General features: G+C 40.7%; 1 protein-coding gene across 2 annotated transcripts in view; it reads right to left on the bottom strand.

Moving 5' to 3' along the window:
- PLA2G4F (phospholipase A2 group IVF) overlaps positions 1-22,457 on the bottom strand; it is a 120,496-nt gene that overhangs the window by 28,050 nt on the left and 69,989 nt on the right. For both annotated transcript variants that reach the window (XM_069730631.1, XM_069730640.1), the window contains 4 exons: positions 17,977-18,106; positions 4,839-4,975; positions 4,047-4,269; positions 2,402-2,516 (listed from right to left, as the gene is read on the bottom strand). In XM_069730631.1, the coding sequence (XP_069586732.1) occupies positions 2,402-2,516; positions 4,047-4,269; positions 4,839-4,975; positions 17,977-18,106 (605 nt within the window). The remainder of the gene's footprint in view (positions 1-2,401; positions 2,517-4,046; positions 4,270-4,838; positions 4,976-17,976; positions 18,107-22,457) is intronic.

The following is a 22,457-nucleotide window of genomic DNA, read 5'->3' as shown; positions in this document are numbered from 1 at the left end:
CGAAAGAGCAGCAGGTCACAGGAGGCAGGAGCCGGCAGCTGCAGCTAACTCATGTGCCCGCTGCTAAAGAGAAATGAATATTCACTGGTCTATAATAGCGGACACAGTGTTAGCCACAGCCTCCAGCTTCCTGCATCTGTCAGGTGTTCACGTGTGCCCGCTGCTAAAGGGAATGAATATTCACTGCATTCCACACCCATGGGAGTGGAAAGCAGTGAATATTAATTTCTCTATAATAGTGGACACTATATAGCCTCAGCAGCCAGCTTTCTGCAGCTGCCGGGGGTTCGTGTGTGCCAGCTACTTAAGGGAATGAATATTCACTGCTCTCCACTCCCATATGTGTGGAATGGAGTGAATATTCATTTCCTTTAGTAGGGGGCACACAAACACCCAGCAGATGCAGGAAGCAGGCGGCTGCGGCTAACACTGTGCCCGCTATTAAAGAGCAATGAATATTCACTGCTCTCCACATACATAGTCCCGGTGTAGGGAGTAGTGAGTATTCTGGCAGCTAACCACGGCTTGTTAGCAGTGCATGATGTCACTGCCATATGGTGCTTACAAGTATAAATCAGCTGCTGTCAGGGCAATAAGAAGCTGTGAGGGAGCACAGGAAGGTAAGTATAACAGTTTATGTTTTACAATGGGGGCCATGCATACCAGGACAGATATTGGGATCCTGCATACCAGGATAGGGATGAGGGGGTCATGCATACCAGGATAGGGGTTGAGGGGGCCATGCATAATAGGATCGGGATGAAGGGACCATACATACCAGGATCGGGATAAAGGGGCCATGCATTCAAGGATAGGGATGAGGGGGCCATGCATACCAGGATAGGGATGAGTGGGCCATGCATACCAGGATAGGGTTAAAGAGGCATACCAGGATAAGGATGAGGGGGCCATGCATACCAGGATAGGAATGGGGGCCATACATAGCAGGAAAGAGATGAGGGAGGCTATGCATACCAGGATAGGGATGAGGGGACCATATATACCAGGATAGGGGATATTAGTACAGAATTGACCACATTATTTGCTTAATTTTTTTTCTAATTTACTCCGCTAAAACCTAGGTGCGTCTTATGGTCTGGTGCGTAATAGTCCGAAAAATATGGTACTTACAATTGCTCATTTTGCCTTTCTACCCAGTTAATTTTTCTCTTTTTCATTAGGCCTATGATATCACGTGATTAAAAAGTGACTAGCTGAATCCTTCTAAACTCTATGTAGAAACAGGAAGTCTTTTCCCTGAATGAGTCATTTCCCTCTTTAACTCCTGACCTAGTTGCTCCGCCTCCCTCTGCCAGGGACTTTTGCAGTGATGATTCACACAGGGAAAATTGTCCTCCTGTTTCTATATAGAGCTTAGTAGAACTCAGCTAGTCTATTTTTAATCAAGTGATGCCAAAGACCTAATGGAAAAGAGAAAAATATACTGGGTAGAAAAGCAAAATAAGCAATTGTTAGTACACAGTGCTGTATAATATAATGACTGCAACATTTTAAGAAGATAAATTTGATGAGAGTGCTTCTTTAAGGAATAAAGCTCTTTTGACTTGTAGGAAATTGATGGCTGCAAGACAAACTGATTTTGGTGCACATAGAAGTCTCTTATGTTAGGAATTCTGATTCTTATGCTTGGTCACTTGCCATCCACACTTTTTGGAGTGGGCAGTTCCTCATCTTCAACATTTTGCCATCACTATAGGTGCTGTAACTTATTTTCCCCTCACTACCTAGTATGCATTACAGCTGCTATTGTAATCCAAGGGATAAAGTTTCACCTTGCGGAGAGTAACATTTCAAGCATGACATGCCAAGGTGAGGAGACTTAAGCCTTGCAAAGCTTCTCTGGGCAATATGCAAAATTGTTTCTTCAGAGAGTAAGAACTAAAACTCTAGTGCCACCTATTGGAAGAAGCAATCCTAAATGACAATATTGACCCTCTAATGAGCCTTGTGGTCAGATGCGAGGGGCAGTACCCTGAAATAATGTCTGCAAATTGAGATTCTGATTTTGACTATTATCGTAAGTTATATGGTAAGAGTCAGTAGTGACTTTTTAGGATTGCTACTTCCAATAGGTGGCACTAGAGTTCTAGTCCTATTCCTCTCAATTTGCAGACATAGTGATAGGGAATCTAGACTGTGAGCCCCATCAGGGACAGTGATAATGTCCAACGCGCTGAAAATAAGATAGCGCTATATAAGCAATGCATACTAAATAATAACTTGCCCCCATTATTTATAATCTCTGCTGCTAGAGAAAGGTTTCATCATTTAACAACCAGGAGTCGACAGCAAGTTAGGCAGAACATTTGAGTTTTGTTTTTGTTTTTTTTAAAAACCATCTAACCAGAAAGAATATGCAAGGTTGCCAAAAATCCTTTACCTGCAAAGTCTCCACCACTGATATTAACTCTGACATTTACTCCAGCATAGATGGGATAAGGATTCTGACCCCTGCACACACCGTCCTGCTGGTCTGAGAGTTTCGCTGGATTATCCTGGAATACAAGGAAAATGGGATGTAAATGCATTGCTTCCGACATAATAATGTGCACTGTCTATCGCAACTACAGCAATATAAATTAAGAAGCTGTACTTTGCCCATGTGAACAGCGCCTTATTTTGAAGGAAAATTACTTATTTGCTAAAGCAAACTGGGTCAAGAATGGAATAAGATCACTTTGGAAAAAGGCTAGGGCTAGAGGAGACATGGGGATTGTGATGTCGCTTGGCAAGATTGCATCTAATGACTTTCTACAGTGCTGTACACCACATGCAAGCTTCTGCAACAAGCGGCCTATTAAGACTGCAACAGAGTCAGAAATGTTTCTAAGCATGTCAGATTTTCTTATGCAGCAAAATAAAAATTGCAGCTCTAGAATAGTAATGTAACAGCACGTTGCAAACAAGTTGCACAAACTAACTTGACTGAGAATTGCTGTTGAACAACGGATACGGTCATGTAGCCCACAGCCTCCAGGTGAGAAACCTTGGCTTCCGGGAGTTGGTACAGAAAGCCTTGTTACAGTATAAGAAACACAAATCAGTACAGAAGTTGTGGAACAAATGTAGATTCAATGAAAAGATTTAGATTGTTTTCTGAAATAGTGTAAAGCTAGGTATAAAATCCTCAGCACACCGCTGTCATTACTGGTCGCCTCCCGGCATGTGCAAATTGTCTCAGGGCATAGCTAAATATATTTTCATGGAGCATTAATTTTACATAATTCAGAACTTTTTTCTTCTAGGGAAAGTCACTGTTTAAAGAATAACTGTGGTTTTAATTTTTATTTCATCAATAGCACACATGAAAAGAAGCACCTTTGTAATATATTTTAATCAGTAAAATTTGCTTCTTCCTCTGCCAAAATTGGCCAACAAAATTCTAAATTCGGAGATAAAAATCTGTATTAATTGAAGATAGACTTTCCCAGTTGCTTATTTTCACGTATATTATTGATTTATGAAATAAAAATTAAAAGCGACGGTTACTCTTTAAGGAGGCAAAGTTAATTATGACTGGGAGCAATATTTACTGTATAAAATAAGAAAATAGGATATACATACCCATTTAGGGTTGTGTCCCAGATTTTCTCCATGGTCTTCAGTTTACACTCACTGCAGATATATCACAGCCCGTATTTCTCAACATGAACAATTGCTGGTTTCAGCAGTTTCGTGAGGTATTCCGCTGAGGCCAATGATTGGCTGCAGCATAACCTGGGCTATATAGGCTGGGACATCTGAAGCCAATGTTAACAAAAGGCCAGCGGGGAAGATTCTGGACGTAGTGAGTATATCTTCATTTCTAAAAGTCGCAGTTCTGCTACCTGTGGACAGATATTAACTCAGACAACCCCTAAAAACAACTCACCGTGTGTTCTGTCATTAAGAATTCTTCATTTTATTGGTTTTCACATTTCATCTTTTCTCGAGGCATAGCTTTTATTATTACCATACGTAGCTCTTTGCAATAAATAGAACAAACTGGATAAAAAATAAGGTTGTGAAACCTGGCAATATTGTACCTTCTGGTGAAGAAAATACTCCAACACAAGACCCCACACGTCGCTGAAATTGACTTTGTGTCCATCTCGCTCCAAGGCCATCAGCTCTTGAGTACAGTGTTTAATCCTTTCTGCAGAAAATGCCCCAGCCTTGATGGATGTCATAGATCTCCGTGCCCTGTTTATAGGTTCCTTAAGATCTTTACTCGACCAATCAGGATCTTCATAAAGTGTGGACATACACCTAATATGAACAGTAAGTAAATTATGGAAAATATTTTTACAAAGTTTTTATTATTAGACAGTTACATTTTACATATAGCAATTACAGCAGGTGCTTAAAAGTGTGTGAACCCTTCAGAATATACCATGTTTATGCATGTGTTATGAAGATGAGACTATGACAGATACCTAATCTTTATATAAAACAGGTAGCCGACTCAGACCCGATTGGCCTCCTATTGATTTAAAACAAATGATCTCCTAAATTGTAAAGGTTTCACAAAATTCAAGCAACAATATATAGATTTAAATATAGTTTTAAGGAGTTTTACGAACGTATATTCAAAATTTGCAATAATTCCATTTTTTCCTCTATTTGGTCACCAACAAATGTCAAGGGGAACCAGACTAGGTGCTGAGGTAGTTGTGTACATATAGAAAACCTATGAAAGGGAACACATGACATTTGCAATTATTCAGCCAATCTGGGGACAGGATGGGAAAATGAAACATGCTAATGCTTTATGTGTCTTTCATTTACTCCAGAAACCATATTTACAGAATACCCAGGAAAATATATTACTATCATACCATGTAGATCCAGATACCCCAGATAAGTAAGTGATGCTATCCAGTAGCTTCAGATCCTGTAGGCCTTTTAGACTGCCGTAGAATGAAGTCATTGCTCTTGCTCCCCCACCAGAACCTAGAACTGCAACTACAGGAACCTGTTCAAAAATCAAAATGGTTTATGAATGACACTGTTGCATAGATTTTTCTATTTGTTTTGCATGTGTCAATAGTACAACTAATTCAGAAAAAAATGTTAAGATACAGTTACATCCATATATATTTGGACAAAGACAACATTTTTCTAATTTTGGTTATAGACATTACCACAATGAATTTTAAACAAAACAATTCAGATGCAGTTGAAGTTCAGATTTTCAGCTTTCATTTGAGGGTATCCACATTAAAATTGGATGAAGGGTTTAGGAGTTTCTGCTCCTTAACATGTGCCACCCTGTTTTTAAAGGGACCAAAAGTAATTGGACAGATTAAATAATTTTAAATAAAATGTTAATTTCTAGTACTTGGTAGAAAACCCTTTGTTTGCAATGACTGCCTGAAGTCTTGAACTCATGGACATCACCAGACGCTGTGTTTCCAAGTCTTTCAGTCAGTTAATAAAATTGCAGACACTTCTCCAGACATTCCAAACATCATGGATGCAATAGAAAAGTAATCTTTAAATGAAACTCGCATTTGGTGGGATCATACTACCCTTGAAAATTATCCAGAACAGGACATTATCCCTAGAGGATTACGAATTAAGAAAATTCCCACTACAGTATATAATGATGACTTCATAAATTAATGGAACATGGTATTGTCAACATGTTCCAAACATTTAATGCCACTCATAGTCAAATATGAGAATGAGGAGTTGTCTGTTATTAAAACTAGTTTGGATAAAGACCTTTTGTCACTTAAATCTTCAGTCACTAACTTAGAATTTGAAGACTTCCAAAAAGACCTTAAATCTAAATGACATGCCCTAGAAGAATCTATAACTACCGTCAAAAAAACGGAAATTCAATAGGGATGTGTTTGATTATACAAATAATCAGGTCAACGAGTGGGGTAGATGGGAAAGGCAACCGATCACAGCTAGATCTATTTTGAAAAAACGGAACCACACTTTTTCCTCTCTCTCTTCTGTGAATCGGAATCAAGTGACTTTCTTCATCTGATCCAGAATTGTCTGATGTTTCCGGGGATTCTTCTAAGGCCGGGATCACACATGCGAGAAACACGTCCGTGTCTCACATGTGAAATCCAAGCCCTGGTGCCGGCACTGTGGAGCGGAGCATGCGGCCGCATAGCAACACATGGAGCCCCGCATGCTCCGCTCTGGAGTGCCAACGCCAGAGCTTGAATTTCACATGCGAGACACGGACGTGCTTCTCGCATGTGTGATCCCAGCCTCACTGTGATGTTAATACACAACAATTGACTACACTTTCTAAGAACCAATCAAGCTACTATCGCAAACCCAGACCAAATAAGGCTAGGGTCACATTGCGTTAGGGCAGTCCGTTTAGCGCATAGTGCTACGGACTGCGCTAACGCAATGTCCCAAAAGGGATCGCATTAGCCGATCCCGCTAGCGCAAATCCCCGATCTGCGCTAGTGAGGAACAGACTGTGAACGCTGCAAGCAGCGTTATGCCGCGGTGTAACGTAGCCCGTTAAACGTACCGCCATAACGCAGTGTGACCCTAGCCTTATTCTGGTTATTTAAAAAACGCTTCAAAAAATGCTCCAAAAAACGTAACAGAAGGGGCGGTAGAAAACATCACAAACGCTCCTTCTATATTTCAGAATCGACTGAGGAGTTACAACAGGACCCCCCAGTTAGATGTCGTAAATTTATCCTCTTTTAGTTTTTCGGACATGGAAATTAAACTACTGTCCCGAGGATTGAATTTTGTTCCTACCAAATACTGATCTTGACATATTCTCTACATTAAAGGACATAAATAAATTTGTCAGAGACTTAACAGTGAAGAAACATTTTTTTATGGAAGAAGAAGCATCTGTTCTCTCCTTGTTTCCTAACATCAATGAATTTGCCAGCAAGGATTTTTCTGAACAAAATGGGCTTTTGTGCCTTATGGACTTAGACACTGAAAACGTATTACCTCAGAATATTGACACAATTTCTTCTTTCACAACTAAAAATCCAACTTTTTACCCAGTTCACACACGAACCGAGCCCATGGACCGTTTTCAAGAAAATGTTGAAAGAGACATTCATAATCTTTCATTAAGATCCACTATTCCCACCCCTAAATTTAATTTGACCAAACTTGAATGCAAATCTCTTTATAATATTAGAAATAATAATAACAGTTGTAAAAATGTCGGACAAAGGAGGGTCTGTGGTATTTCAGAATAAAATCTGATTATCTTAAGGCTATTTATGACATGTTATCTGAAAGTAATATTTACAGCTAGTTGAAATCAGACCCTACATCAGAATTTGTGTCACTTTGTAAAAACATTATTGATGACGGTTTAAGACAAGGTTTCTTTTCTAAAAAAACAAGCTGATTACTTATATGTGGATAATCCCAGAATTCCTTTTTTACATGCGTTACCCAAGACACACAAAAATACCGTCCCACCCCCCATGCGTCCTATAATTTCAGGAATAGGTTCTGATAGTGAACATATGGATGAACGGCTTGACAATATTTTACAACCATTGGCGCAAAGAGTTCTGGGGTATTTGAAGGATTCTAGAGACGTTTTGAACATGCTAGATGGTATAACCTGGAATTCACAATGTTCATGGCTCACCTGTGATGTAGTCACTCTTTATACATCTATCCCACACAAAATTGCTTTACATGTTATAAATTATCACTTACAAAAATACAGTTATTTCACTCAGGATTTACAATCATTTATTAGTTTGGTCTTCGCATTTTTGCTTTCTCATAACTATTTTTTATTTGATAATACATTTTTTATTCAAAATAACGGAGTTTCGATGGGAGCCAAATTCTGCCCTTCAGTGGCCAATTTGGTTATGACATGGTGGGAAGAACAATATATTTTTTGTTCCGATAATCAATTTTTTTAGAATATGAAATGGTATTCAAGATACATAGACGATTTACTATTGGTTTGGAATGGCGATCAAGATCATATATCACATTTCATTTTTTATATGAATAATAACCCGTTTAATTTAAAATTTACAAACGCTTTTGACAACCATTGTATTAATTTTTTAGACTTATGCCTTTCAGGTTCACCAAATGACATTATTCAGAGCCAAACATATCGCAAACAAACTGCTGGCAACACTATACTCCACGCACAAAGTTTTCACCCATCGCATACTATTCATTCCATTCCTGTAGGGGAAGCACTTAGAGCCAGACGTAATAGTAGTGAACTAGCATTCAATCGTGAAAAATCTCTCATTAGAAAACATCTCACTAATAGATCATACCGTAACTGGACTATGGAACGTACGTTCAATATAGCCGATACCAAATTGAGATCGGATCTCATAAACACTACTAATACTAATGATAGCAAAGTAAAAAAATCTACAAAATTATCCACAGAACGACCAACTTTAGTACTTACTTACAGCACACATTTTAAATCTATCTCAGAGATTGTTTAATGCAATTTAAATTTATTGAAAGACGATCAAATTATGGATACGATTCTTCAGGACAGTGTTAGAATAGTATCTAGACGTGCCCCTACATTAGGCACCACCTTGTCTACTAGCTTTTTTAATTCTGGTAAACCAAAAAATTCTTCACATTGCCTGTCTTCTAAAGGTTTTTTTAAGTGCGGAACGCATCCTTGCAAAACATGTCTTTACACTAAAAAAACTGCAAATTCCTCCTGTTCTAAAAATCTAAAGAATTTCCCTATAAAAGGTTTTTTAAACTGCAGTTCTGATCATGTAGTTTATATTATAGAATGCGTGGATTGTAAACTTTTACATGTGGGTTCCACGATAAAGTTAAAAGATAGATTTAGAGAACATCTTTTGGACATCGTCCAACCCACACTTCGTCATGTATCAAATCACTTTATCAAGACACATAACAGACAAACTACACATTTAAGAGTTTATGCGATAGAGCAAGCTTATAAAGATACACGCGGAGGAGATAGAGAAAAAAAGCTGCAAGATAGGGAAGCCTTTTGGATATGCTTATTGAACACCACGGTAACCTTAGGGTTAAATCTCAAAAAAGAAATTATGTTGCACTATTGAAAACTTCACGTTGTTTTCTTGCAGGTTGTTTTTGGAGTTACTCCATATATTTGTTATGTACGAGGCATGTATGCTGTTAATTGTGTTTTCTTGCAGCTGCGCTTTCTCATTGGCTTGGCTTTATGTCAGGTGTTATGCATCTTTCCATTAGGCTTCATACAGCAATGAAATTATTATTGCAGCTACTCACCTGTGGAAAATGTTTTTATACGTTAATCTGGTTTGCTCACATATACGCTGTGGACTAAGAGCATCGGGAGTGCTCGAAACGCGGTCAGCGATTATATGGCTGTTCTTTTGTAACAATCTTGTCAGCCACATGTAAGCAGCCTTTAAATTTTAACCCCTTTACCCCCAAGGGTGGTTTGCACGTTAATGACCGGGCCAATTTTTACAATTCTGACCACTGTCCCTTTATGAGGTTATAACTCTGGAACGCTTCAACGGATCCCAGTGATTCTGACATTGTTTTCTCGTGACATATTGCACTTTATGATAGTGGTAAAAATTATTTGATAGTACCTGCGTTTAGTTGTGAAAAAAATGGAAATTTAGCGAAAATTATGAAAATTTCGCAATTTTCCAACTTTGAATTTTGATGCAATTAAATCATAGAGATATGTCACACAAAATACTTAATAAGTAACATTTCCCACATGTCTACTTTACATCAGCACAATTTTGGAACTAAAATTTTTTATTGTTAGGGAGTTGTAAGGGTTAAAAGTTGACCAGCAATTTCCCATTTTTACACCACCATTTTTGTTTTAGGGACCACATCTCATTTGAAGTCATTTTGAGGGGTCTATATTATAGAAAATACCCAAGTGTGACACCATTCCAAAAACTGCACCCCTCAAGGTGCTCAAAACCATATTCAAGAAGTTTATTAACCCTTCTGGTGCTTCACAGGAATTTTTGGAATGTTTAAATAAAAATGAACATTTAACTTTTTTTCACAAAAAATTTACTTCAGCTCCAATTTGTTTTATTTTACCAAGGGTAACAGGAGAAAATGGACCCCAAAAGTTGTTTTACAATTTGTCCTGAGTACACCGATACCCCATATGTGGGGGTAAACCACTGTTTGGGCGCATGACAGAGCTCGGAAGCAAAGGAGCACCATTTGACTTTTCAGTGCAAAATTGACTGGAATCGAGATGGGACACCATGTTGCGTTTGGAGAGCCCCTGATGTGCCTAAACATTGAAACCCCCCACATGTGACATCATTTTGGAAAGTAGACCCCCTAAGGAACTTATCTAGAGGTGTGGTGAGCACTTTGACCCACCAAGTGCTTCACAGAAATTTATAATGCGGAACCGTAAAAATAAAAAATCATATTTTTTCACAAAAATTATCTTTTTGCCCCCAATTTTTTATTTTCCCAAGGGTAAGAGAAGAAATTGGACCCCAGAAGTTGTTGTACAATTTGTCCTGAGTATGCTGATACCCCATATGTGGGGGTAAACCACTGTTTGGGCGCATGGGAGAGCTCGGAAGGGAAGGAGCGCCGTTTGACTTTTCAATGCAAAATTGACAGGAATTGAGATGGGACGCCATGTTGCGTTTGGAGAGCCACTGATGTGCCTAAACATTGAAACCCCCCACAAGTGACACCATTTTGGAAAGTAGACCCCCTAAGGAACTTATCTAGATGTGTGGTGAGCGCTTTGACCCACCAAGGGCTTCACAGAAGTTTATAATGCAGAGCCGTAAAAATAAAAAAAACTTTTCCCACAAAAATTATTTTTTAGCCCCCCGTTTTGTATTTTCCCGAGGGTAACAGGAGAAATTGGACCCCAAAATTTGTTGTCCAATTTGTCCTGAGTGCACTGATACCCAATATGTGGGAGGGGACCACTGTTTGGGCGCATGGGAGGGCTCGGAAGGGAAGGAGCTCCATTTGGAATGCAGACTTAGATGGAATGGTCTGCAGGTGTCACATTTCGTTTGCAGAGCCCCTAATATACCTAAACAGTAGAAACCCCCCCAAGTGACACCATTTTGGAAACTAGACCCCCTAAGGAACTCATCTAGATGTGTTGTGAGAGCTTTGAACCCCCAAGTGTTTTGTATTTTCCCAAGGGTAACAGGAGAAATTGGACCCCAAAAGTTGTTGTCCTATTTGTCCTGAGTACGCTGATACCCCATATGTTGGGGTAAACCCCTGTTTGGGCACACGGGAGAGCTCAGAAGGGAAGGAGCACTGTTTTACTTTTTCAACGCAGAATTGGCTGGAATTGAGATCGGACGCCATGTCGCGTTTGGAGAGCCCCTGATGTGCCTAAACAGTGGAAACCCCCCCAATTATAACTGAAACCCTAATCCAAACACACCCCTAACCCTAATCCCAGCAGTAACCCTAACCACACCTCTAACCCTGACACACCCCTAACCCTAATCCCAACCCTATTCCCAACTGTAAATGTAATCTAAAACCCTAACCGTAACTTTAGCCCCAACCCTAACCCTAACTTTAGCCCCAACCCTAACCCTAACTTTAGCTCCAACCCTAACCGTAGCCTTAACCCTAGCCCCAACCCTAACCCTAGCCCTAACGTGAAAATGGAAATAAATACATTTTTTTAATTTTTCCCTAACTAAGGGGGTGATGAAGGGGGGTTTGATTTACTTTTATAGCGGGTTTTTTAGCGGATTTTTATGATTGGCAGCCGTCACACACTGAAAGACGCTTTTTATTGCAAAAAATATTTTTTGCGTTACCACATTTTGAGAGCTATAATTTTTCCATATTTTGGTCCACAGAGTCATGTGAGGTCTTGTTTTTTGCGGGACGAGTTGCCGTTTTTATTGGTAACATTTTTGGGCACGTGACATTTTTTGACTGCTTTTTATTCCGATTTTTGTGAGGCAGAATGACCAAAAACCAGCTATTCATGAATTTCTTTTGGGGGAGGCGTTTATACCATTCCGTGTTTGGTAAAATTGATAAAGCAGTTTTATTCTTCGGGTCAGTACGATTACAGCGACATTCCGCGTTTGGTAAAATTGATAAAGCAATTTTATTCTTCGGGTCAGTACGATTACAGCGAAACCTAATTTATATCATTTTTTTATGTTTTGGCGCTTTTATACGATAAAAACTATTTTATAGAAAAAATAATTATTTTTGCATCGCTTTATTCTCAGGACTATAACTTTTTTGTTGATGATGCTGTATGGTGGCTCGTTTTTTGCGGGACAAGATGACGTTTTCAGCAGTACCATGTTGTTTTTTGCCTCTTTTTTTCTTACGGTGTTTACTGAACTAGTGGGCCAGTTTTATAGGCCGGGCCGTTACAGACGCGGCGATACTAAATATGTGTACTTTTATTGTTTTTTTTTATTATTTAGATAAAGAAATGTATTTATGGGAATAATCTATCTATCTATATATATATATATTTCATTATTTAGGATTTTTTTAAATTTTTTTTTATACATTTGGAAAAAATTTTTTTTTTCTTTTTTACTTTGTCCCGGAGGGGACATCACAGATCGGTGATCTGACAGTTTGCACAGCACTCTGTCAGATCATCGATTTGTCTCTGAGCAGGCTCTGTGAAGCCACCTCCCTCCCTGCAGGACCCGGATGCCGCGGCCATCTTGGATCCGGGCCTGCTACAGAGAGGGAGGTAGGGAGACCCTCGCAGCAACGCGATCACATGTGATCGCGTTGCTGCGGGGGGCTCAGGGAAGCCCGCAGGGAGCCCCCTCCCTGCGCGATGCTTCCCTGTACCGCCGGCACATCGTGATCATGTTTGATCGCTGTGTGCCGGGGGTTCATGTGTCCATGACCGCTCCTGGCACATAGTGTCGGATGTCAGCTGCGATAGGCAGCTGACACCATTCCGCGATCGGCCGCGCTCCCCCCGTGAGCGCGGCCGATCGCGTATGACGTACTATCCCATCGGTGGTCATAGGGGCCCACCCCACCTCGACGGGATAGTACGTCTAATGTCAGAAAGGAGTTAAAGATGCTGAAATAATTTTTTTTTTATTTCACTCCGGAGCTGGATTTCCTCTTTATCTACATATGGCTCTAAATACCTCAGAATTCATTCGGCTGCTTCTGTCCTGTGTCACATCATCAATAAACACTATTGACCCAGTGCCACTGGCAGCCATGCGTGCCCAAGCCATCATGATGTGGTATGCTTTGGATCATAAGCTGTACCACGCCTTCGCCATACTTTTCTCGTTACATTATTCTGGTAGAGGTTGATCTTGGTTTCAGCTGTCCAAAGAATGTTCTTCCAGAACTGCGCTGGCTTTTCAAGATGGTTTTTAGCAAAGTCCAGTCTAGCCTTTTTATTCTTGATGCTTATGAGTGGCTTGCACCGTTCAGTGAACCCTCTGTATTTACTTTCATGCAGTCTTGTCTTTATGGTAGATTTGGATATTGATACGCCTACCTCCTGGAGAGTGTTGGTCACTTGGTTGGCTGTTGTGAAGGGGTTTCTCTTCACCATGGAGATTATTCTGCGATCATCGACCACTGTTGTCTTCCGTGGGCGCCCCCAGGTCTTTTTGCATTGATGAGTTCACCAGTGCTTTCTTTCTTTCTCAGGATGTACCAAACTGTAGATTTTGCCACTCCTAGTATTGTAGTAATTTCTCGGATAGGTTGTTTCTGTTTTCGCCGCTTAAGGATGGCTTGTTTCACCTGCATGGAAAGCGCCTTTGACCGCATGTTTACTTCACAGCAAAACCTTCCAAATGCAAGCACTACAACTCAAATCAAGTCCAGGCCTTTTATCTGCTGAATTGAGAATGACATAACGAAGGGATTGCCCACAACTGTCCATAATATAGCCTTGGAGTCAATTGTCCAATTACTTTTGGTCCCTTTAAAAACAGGGTGGCGGCACATGTTAAGGAGCTGAAACTCCTAAACCCTTCATCCAATTTTAATGTGGATAAACTCAAATGAAAGCTGAAAGTCTGAACTTCAACTGCATCTGAATTGTTTTGCTTAAAATTCATGGTGGTAATGTCTATAACCAAAATTAGAAAAATGTTGTCTCTGTCCAAATATATATGGACTTAACTGTAGTTTAAAATAAAAAATAAAAAAGGGTTTTTCACATAACTGAGTTATCCTGAATTTTTAGAATAGGCGATCACTCACTAATTGCTGGATGTCAAACTGGGAATCTCAGCATACCCTGGAAATAGGGCTCTATAAGCAGATTCAGAATTTAGCAGAAGTGTGTATGCTCAAACTCTGCTGTAGGACATGTGCAGTGACAGCAATTCTACTATGAAATGGATTGTACCAACAAGGTCAACAGCAAGATTAGAGGATCCAAGGCAGGACTAGTCTGGTATAACAAACGCCCACTGGACTAGTCTTGGCTCACATGCTGAGCTGCAGATTATAAGTGGTTTATAACTTTACTGTAGAAAGTCAAATGCTTACTAAAATGCAGTGATCAATTCAGATAACGCTACAGTGGGAGTTTGCAATGGTTAGAGGACCGGACAGGTTCCATTTAAGTAGTTTCTTAGATGAGTTATAGAAAAAACAAACATGATTACTTTGCTAGGATCTCCCGCATCTGATGCAGACGACCAAAGATGATACATGTTAAGTATGCAATTGATACTTCACACTTTGAGCATAGCAGTGATGGGTTGTTTGCAAATGAACTGAGATAAAGAGGCGGCTCCCTGCTGTGAAAGATGAGAGCCAGTACCCCAGTGAGAGCTACTGAGTTCTCTGAATGGCTTTCATTGGGTGTAAAATTCTGGTGTTTGGCGGATGTAACCCCGCCCACCCAAACCAAACTCTGCCCACTCATCAATTTAATTGGCTAACTAGAGTTTCAGATGTGGCTGGGCGTGGTTTCAGTCGCATTAAAGTCATCTACTATATAATTGTCTAAGGGGTACTTCCGTCTTTCTTTCTGTCTGTCCCGGATATTCATTGGTCGCGGCCAGCCAGTGGGCGTAGACAAAAGAGCAGGGGAGGCCAGGAAGTATGCAGAGGGAGTCCCCGCCCACTCCGTACAGGCCCAGCCAGAATCGCTGTAAAGGGGGCGGAGTCGGCCGGGACCATGGGCACTGTTGGGCCTACCGCCGCCAAAAGCCGGGGACTAAATTTGCGGCCGCGGTCAGTGATGACGGCCGTGGTTATTCATGACAACTGTGACAGCAGGAAACAGCGCAGCACATGCGGCGGTAACAGCTGTGGTCAGAAGGTAAGTATATACTACTTTGGATGTGCTATATACTACGTGGCTGGGCAATATACTACGTGTCTGGGCAATATACTACGTGGCTGGGCAATATACTACGTGGCTGGGCAATATACTACGTGACTGGGCAATATACTATGTGACTGGACAATATACTACGTGGCTCTGCTATATACTACGTGGCTAGGCAATATACTAGGTGGCTGGGCAATATACTACGTGGCTGGGCAATATACTACCTGGGCTGTGCAATATACTATGGGGGCTGTGCAATATACTACGTGGGCTGTGCAATATACTACGTGGGCTGTGCAATATACTACGTGGCTGGGCAATATACTACGTGAGCTGTGCAATATACTACGTGGCTGGGCAATATACTACGTGGCTGGGCAATATACTACGTGGCTGGGCAATATACTACGTGGCTGTGCAATATACTACGTGGGCTGTGCAATATACTACGCGGGCTGTGCAATATACTACGCGGGCTGTGCAATATACTACGCGGGCTGTGCAATATACTACGCGGGCTGTGCAATATACTACGCGGGCTGTGCAATATACTACGTGGGCTGTGCAATATACTACGTGGGCTGTGCAATATACTACGTGGGCTGTGCAATATACTACGTGGGCTGTGCAATATACTACGTGGGCTATGCAATATACTACGTGGTTGGGCAATATACTACGTGGCTGGGCAATATACTACGTGGGCTGGGCAATATACTACGTGGGCTGTGCAATATACTACGTGGGCTGTGCAATATACTATGTGGCTGGGCAATATCCTACGTGGCTGGGCAATATACTACGTGGACATGCATATTCTAGAATACCCCATGCGTTAAAATCGGGCCACCATCTAGTCTTAAATATGTGTTCACATATTGTGAAAACATATTTAATAGTGATAAATTTAGGATTCAAAAGAAACAACTTTTTGGTGAGCAGAGCCAGATCAGCAAAGAGAGCTGGACCACCCATCACAAGGCGCCTGTAATCAGTTAAAAGAGAAAAATCAAAAAAACTGCATTTATACTTCTGTGTATAAATACCACTGTATAATATGCACACTGTTATGATCGCCCTATATTTCCTGTGCAGGTGGGCAGTCATATGACCGCATGAATGTGATTTCCATAGTTGTTGTCATGTGCAGACTAGACTCATCTGGCTTTTCAGAATATAAGAGAAAAGTCCGACTAGTCTAGTTATCACATGATCACAAGTATACCAATCGTGTACATGTGGTCACATGACCACCCTACCGCATGGGAACTATGGTGGGACTGTGATAGTGTGCACATCTCATTATCACAATTCGATATTTTGTAGTCTAAGAGAGACTTAAGGGATCAACCTTATGAAACCCCGGACAACCTCTTTAAGGGAACACTTGAATCTTTTATTTGTCGAGGTCGGATATGTGATTTAAGTTGAAAATGTTCGCTGAACTAATCTGTGTTATTCATGGGGAACAAAAATATGTATGAACACTCAGTGGCAACCAATATCATCAACCAATTAAGGAGTCGACTCCAAATCACCCCAAAAATCTAAGTAAAAACTGAAACTACCTTATTTTGATGAATTTCTACACTGCAAAATAGGTTGTATGACCCTCGTGTGCCTGTACTCCTAACAAAGTCTAAAGAGATGGCAGATGGTGTCCTGGAGCAAGATCTCCTCCCTAACCTAATCAGGACTTTAGCGAGTTTCTTGAACAGTCTGTACTGCTATCTGCCAGCCATGGTTTCTTTGGCAAAATAACCTAAGGAGTATTAATTAGATTGAGGTCTGGTGAATGTGGGGATTAGTCAATGGCATCATCCATTAACTGCCTACACAGTCGCGTCACATGAGACCGGGCACAGTTCTGCACCAGGGCCTACTGCACCAGTCTAAAGTCTGGCAATGGCTCTAAGGATTTCATTCTGGCACCCTACAACAGTCAAAGGCTTGTTGATGGTACGTGGAAGTTTAAGAGACCCTCCGAGGATATACCTCTCCAAAAACAAAACACCAAACTGGTCGTACTGGGTAATGCAGCGTAATGTTCACCAAAGCATCACAAGACTGATTCATGTCTCACATGTGCTCAGTGTGAACCTATTCTCATTTATAAAGAAAATGGGGTGCCGACATCAGAGTTTCCAATTCTGGTGTTCCCGGGAAATGCTAGTCATGATGCAAGGGGCTGGACCTGGCCTGTGAGCACAGACGCTACTACAGGATCTCGGGCCCTCATGTCCTCCTCATAGAATCTTTTTGCATTAAGGAGAAGAAACTGGGCTTTCTGCTGGGTTGATAACTTACTACGGCCCTGAAAAGCTTTCCTTGTGTAACGGCCCATGCCCTGGTATCTTCTTCATGCACTTGAAGAATTTCTCAATCTGACAATTAAAGTAGCTTGGTATACAATTAAGGGCAATCATTGGAACATGGCCATGTTCACCCAATCGCATATTTTTTTTTTTTTTTTAATTGTGGCCAGAAAACGCATTGGTACAGCAACATGTGAGCACAGCCTTAGCATTAAGAAAGGTTTTAGTTCTTTTCCATCACCTCTATTCGTTACTAGATATGAAACATTGAATGCAAACATTTTAAGTCCCCATAATTGAAACCAAATCTTATGATAATAGCCAAAACATGGACATGCCTGCTATTTTCCCATTATTATTTCTTTGTAATAATAAACCCACCTGATCAGGAACTGTATTCAGAACCAGGGCTTCTTTTAGAGAGTGTGCAATAAGTTCCTTTCTCTTCTCTACAAAGTCTCTCTCTCCCTGAGAGAGAGCAAATCCAAGCCGAATGTCCAGTTCTTCAGAGCTAACCTCAGACAAAACATAAAATACAAGTCAAGTAGTGAAAAACGTACAGAAGTTGTAATAGAATGTACTTTTATTTTTGAGAAATTATACTAGAGATGGACCACAGATTACCACTTAATTGTAAAGGGAACTGAAGGTCTGGAGGTCAGTAACCATGACACTTTTTGAAATTTCCAAACTGAAGTAGGGTACCTAGATTGCCATTTGAAAATATTGTTTACAAAGCTGGACACAAAGAAAAGAAGCAGAATATATCTGTGTCCCCGCTCCTTCGTACCCTCACTTGTGAATATACAGGAACATATAAAGATACACAAGACAATGGGAGACAACGTCCAGTGCTCAACAGTGGCCACTAAATGTACTGGGCTGTCTTTTTCCAATCCATGCATTGCTTATTTCTGGATTCAGCCAGACCACATTTCCTCTAAATCAGCAGGGGTGTCAGGTATCTAATCTCCATGATCACACTTTAATGGGAGAAAAGTGAACCACTTTAACCCTTTCCACAGTGCCAAATTTTTGCTTTTGTGATCATTTTTTCCCCGTAACCTTCTTCCAAGAGCCATAAGTTTTTGTTTATTTCTTTGTCGGCCTAGCCATAGAAGATCTTTTTTGTGGAACAAGAGGTAGTATTGATTGTCACCATTCATTTTACAATATAATTTACTGAGAAACAAAAGACAAAATTCCTGTGTATTGTTCTTTTCAATGAACAATGCGTGACAGTGCACTCCCTCGTTGGCTCAATGTGAAATGAGGAGCCAGCAACAGAGCGCATTTTCAGTGTGCATTATATATTAAAAAAAAATGCGGCAAGCAAAGACCAGACCTGCCCCGAAAGTGATGTCTGTTCTCCTTGCTCAAGAGGTTCTCTCCTTACAAAGTGCTCTCTTACCAATTGTCACTTAGTAGTAGGCGAACAAGCGCACTGTCACTGCTCATTAAAAAGAATATTGCACATCGACAAGGGAGCTCGTACTGGGCATATGTTGGCATTGACAACCAAAGCATGCTCAGTAGCGCAGAGATGCTTTGTTTCAGGGAGGAGACAGAGAGCTGCAGTAGTTCTTATGACATCTCATTTAAGTATCCGAGAATGCACTGGAGATTTTCAAACAAAATGCCATCAAAACAATTAAGTAAAAAATAAATAAAGCAGTCAGATTAGACACAGAACAATAGGGACGTTATATGACGTTTAGTGATAGGACTCGCAAATGTAACGGCCCTTGGCGCAGGTTGTGAGCTTACATATTTTGGCCAAAATATTGACCGTCAAATATTATTTACAAACAGTATATGTTTTTTGCACTTCATTTTTCAGGGTGCAGCCAAGTCAAATATTTTTTGGCCTTGTAAACTAGGGTGTCTGCCCTCATGGGATGCATTTAGAGAGTGCTGGGCAGCCCGCCTGATCTAATAGTATGGGCGTCATTAACAGGCTGTAAACTAGACACTGTGCATCACCTGTGTGTGACCAGCGCCCTATACAAGCTTATTTGTGAAATCATATACTAAGCAATCCCCCCTCCATGAGTAGGTAGTTTGAGTGGTTGCCTCATCAGTATTTTGCACCTGTATTGCCGCCATCTTTATTACATGGATTTGCTGCATCTTGGGAGTGCACTAGTTCAGAGACCTGGACAGGTAAGCACTGCAGTCCCTTTGTGCTGTATTAATTCTTGAATTTTTGGAGGATTTTTAGTCCTCTTTTTGTGTTTTTTCTAGTACTGATTGTCGCCATTCATTTTACAGTATAATTTACTGAAAAACAAAAGACAATATTCCTGTGTATTGTTCTTTTCAATGCACAGTGCGCTCCCTCGTTGGCTATTAATTTGAAATGATAAGCCGGCAACAGATTGCACTTTCAGTGTGCATTGTATAAAAAAAAAAAAAAAAAAAAAAAAGAACGTGGTAAGCAAAAACCAGCCCTGCCCCGAAAGTGATGTCTGTTCTCCATGGTCAAGGATTTCTCTCCTTACAATGCGCTCTCTCACCAGTTTGTCACTTCTCATCAGAGCTGGTGAAAAAACGCACTGTCATTGGAATTGACAGCCAAAGCATGTTAAGTAGTGCCAGACACAAGGAAAAGAGCACATGACAAGGAGATTTAAGAGTTTGATGCTGCTCTAGAAACAACTTGAGAATAACTCTTTAAAAGATGTTTCCCAATAACAGGGCGGTAGAGTGTCCCACTGTTGGTATCCCCAATAATCGACTATAATCTTTATTAACAGAGGAATCAAATGAAGGGATACAATAATACATACTATCTATTAAACAGTGAGATGGTGAGGGAGCACTTCGCTAATTTAAATCTCCTGGCCCAGATGAATGACATCCTTGAACACAAAGAGCTAGCAGGGGAAATTGCAGAACCAGGAGAAGTCCCAGAAGATTGGCGGGAGAAGTGCAAAAGTTATCTCTATGTTCAAAAAAAGGAAGGAAGATGGAGCTAGGAAATTACAGGCCAATGAGCCTTACCTTCTATGCCAGGAAAAATGTTTGAACAAATTATTAAACAGCATGTATGTAAGTACTTTGATAATTATTTGGATTTGTAGCAAACAAGTCACGCCAGACTAATCTAATTTCCTTCATTGATGGAATCAATGACTGGGTGGATCAGGGAAATGCGGTAGATATAGTATCTCGACTTCAGCAAAGCATTTGATAAAGTATCTCATACTGTCCTTATTGAAAAAAATTACAAAGTATGGGATTGACTCAAACAGTGGTAATAAATAGTTGCACATCCAATTGGAAGCGTGTTTCAAGCCACACGGCTCTGTCCTGAACACATTGTTGTTCAACTTTTTTATAAATGATCTAGATAAGGGAATTGAAGGTAAACAAATAAAATTTCCAAAGCTTGGAGGGATAGCTAACAATAGAGAAGACAGAGAAAGGATTCAGAAGGATCTAGATAAGCTTGAACAATGGGCAGCAACTAAAAATGGTATTTAACAGGGAAAAATGAAACATTCTACATTGGGGAAATAAAAATGAAAATTACATCTACAGAATGGGATGAACAGAACGAGGCAAAAGCACACGTGAAGACGACTTGGGTATACTAAAATATCACAGACTGCACGAGTCAACCGTGTGATGCAGCAGCAAAAAGTCAAATAGCTCTGGGATGTATTAAGAGAAGCATAGAGTCTACATTGCGTAAAGTAATTATCCCCATCTACACTTCCTTGGTCAGACCTCATCTGGAATACTGTGTTCCATCCTGGGCACCACATTTTAAATAAGACATCGAAAAACTGGAGCAAGTTCAGAGAAGCGCTACCAGGATAGTGAGCAGACTGCAAACTATGTTCTATGAGGAATGGTTAAAGGATCTGGGAATGTTTAGCTTCCAAAAAAAGAAGGCCAAGAGGATACTTAATAGCTGCCCACAAATATCTGAAGGGATATCACAGTGTAGAGGGATCATCCTTTATTCCTATTTGCACGAACTGTAACATTCTATGATTCTTGATGTGTCCAATTCTCCTGCAAGCACCACCACAGGGAAAACTGTTATGACCTGGTGGTCAGGACAATAATGGACCTGGTGGTTAAGAGCACACGGAATGACCTGATAGTTACTGATAATATAGGACGAGCTCTGGGACGTGGGAACTCTGCTGACCGCAATCCCTAATCCTATCAACCACACTAGAAATAGCCGTGGATTGCTCCTAACGCTCCCTATGCAACTCGGCAGAGCCTAAGGAACTAGCTAGCCCTAAAGATAGAAAAATAAAGCCTACCTTGCCTCAGAGAAATTCCCCAAAGGAAAAGGCAGCCCCCCACATATAATGACTGTGAGTAAAGATGAAAATGCAAACACAGAGATTAAATAGATTAAGCAAAGTGAGGCCCGACTTACTGAACAGACTGAGGATAGGAAAGGTAGCTTTGCGGTCAGCACAAAAACCTACAAAAAGACAACGCAGAGGGCGCAAAAAGACCCTCCGCACCGACTCACGGGGCGGAGGCGCTCCTTCTGCGTCCCAGAGCTTCCAGCAAGCAAGACAACAATCAAAATAGCAAGCTGGACAGAAAAATAGCAAACCAGAGAAAAACAAGCAGTCACTTAGCTTCTGCTGGGAAGACAGGTCACAAGAACGATCCAGGAGTGAACTAGACCAATACTGGAACATTGACAGGTGGCATGGAGCAAAGATCTAAGTGGAGTTAAATAGAGCAGCCAGCCAACGAATTAACCTCGTCACCTGTGGAAGGAAACTCAGAAACACCCACAGCCACCAGAGAAAGTCCATGGACAGAACCAGCCAAAGTACCATTCATGACCACAGGAGGGAGCCCGACAACAGAATTCACAACAG

Source organism: Ranitomeya imitator, chromosome 1, assembly GCF_032444005.1.
Source record: "Ranitomeya imitator isolate aRanImi1 chromosome 1, aRanImi1.pri, whole genome shotgun sequence".
Classification (NCBI taxonomy): domain Eukaryota; kingdom Metazoa; phylum Chordata; class Amphibia; order Anura; family Dendrobatidae; genus Ranitomeya; species Ranitomeya imitator.
This window is presented reverse-complemented; position numbering and strand designations above follow the sequence as displayed.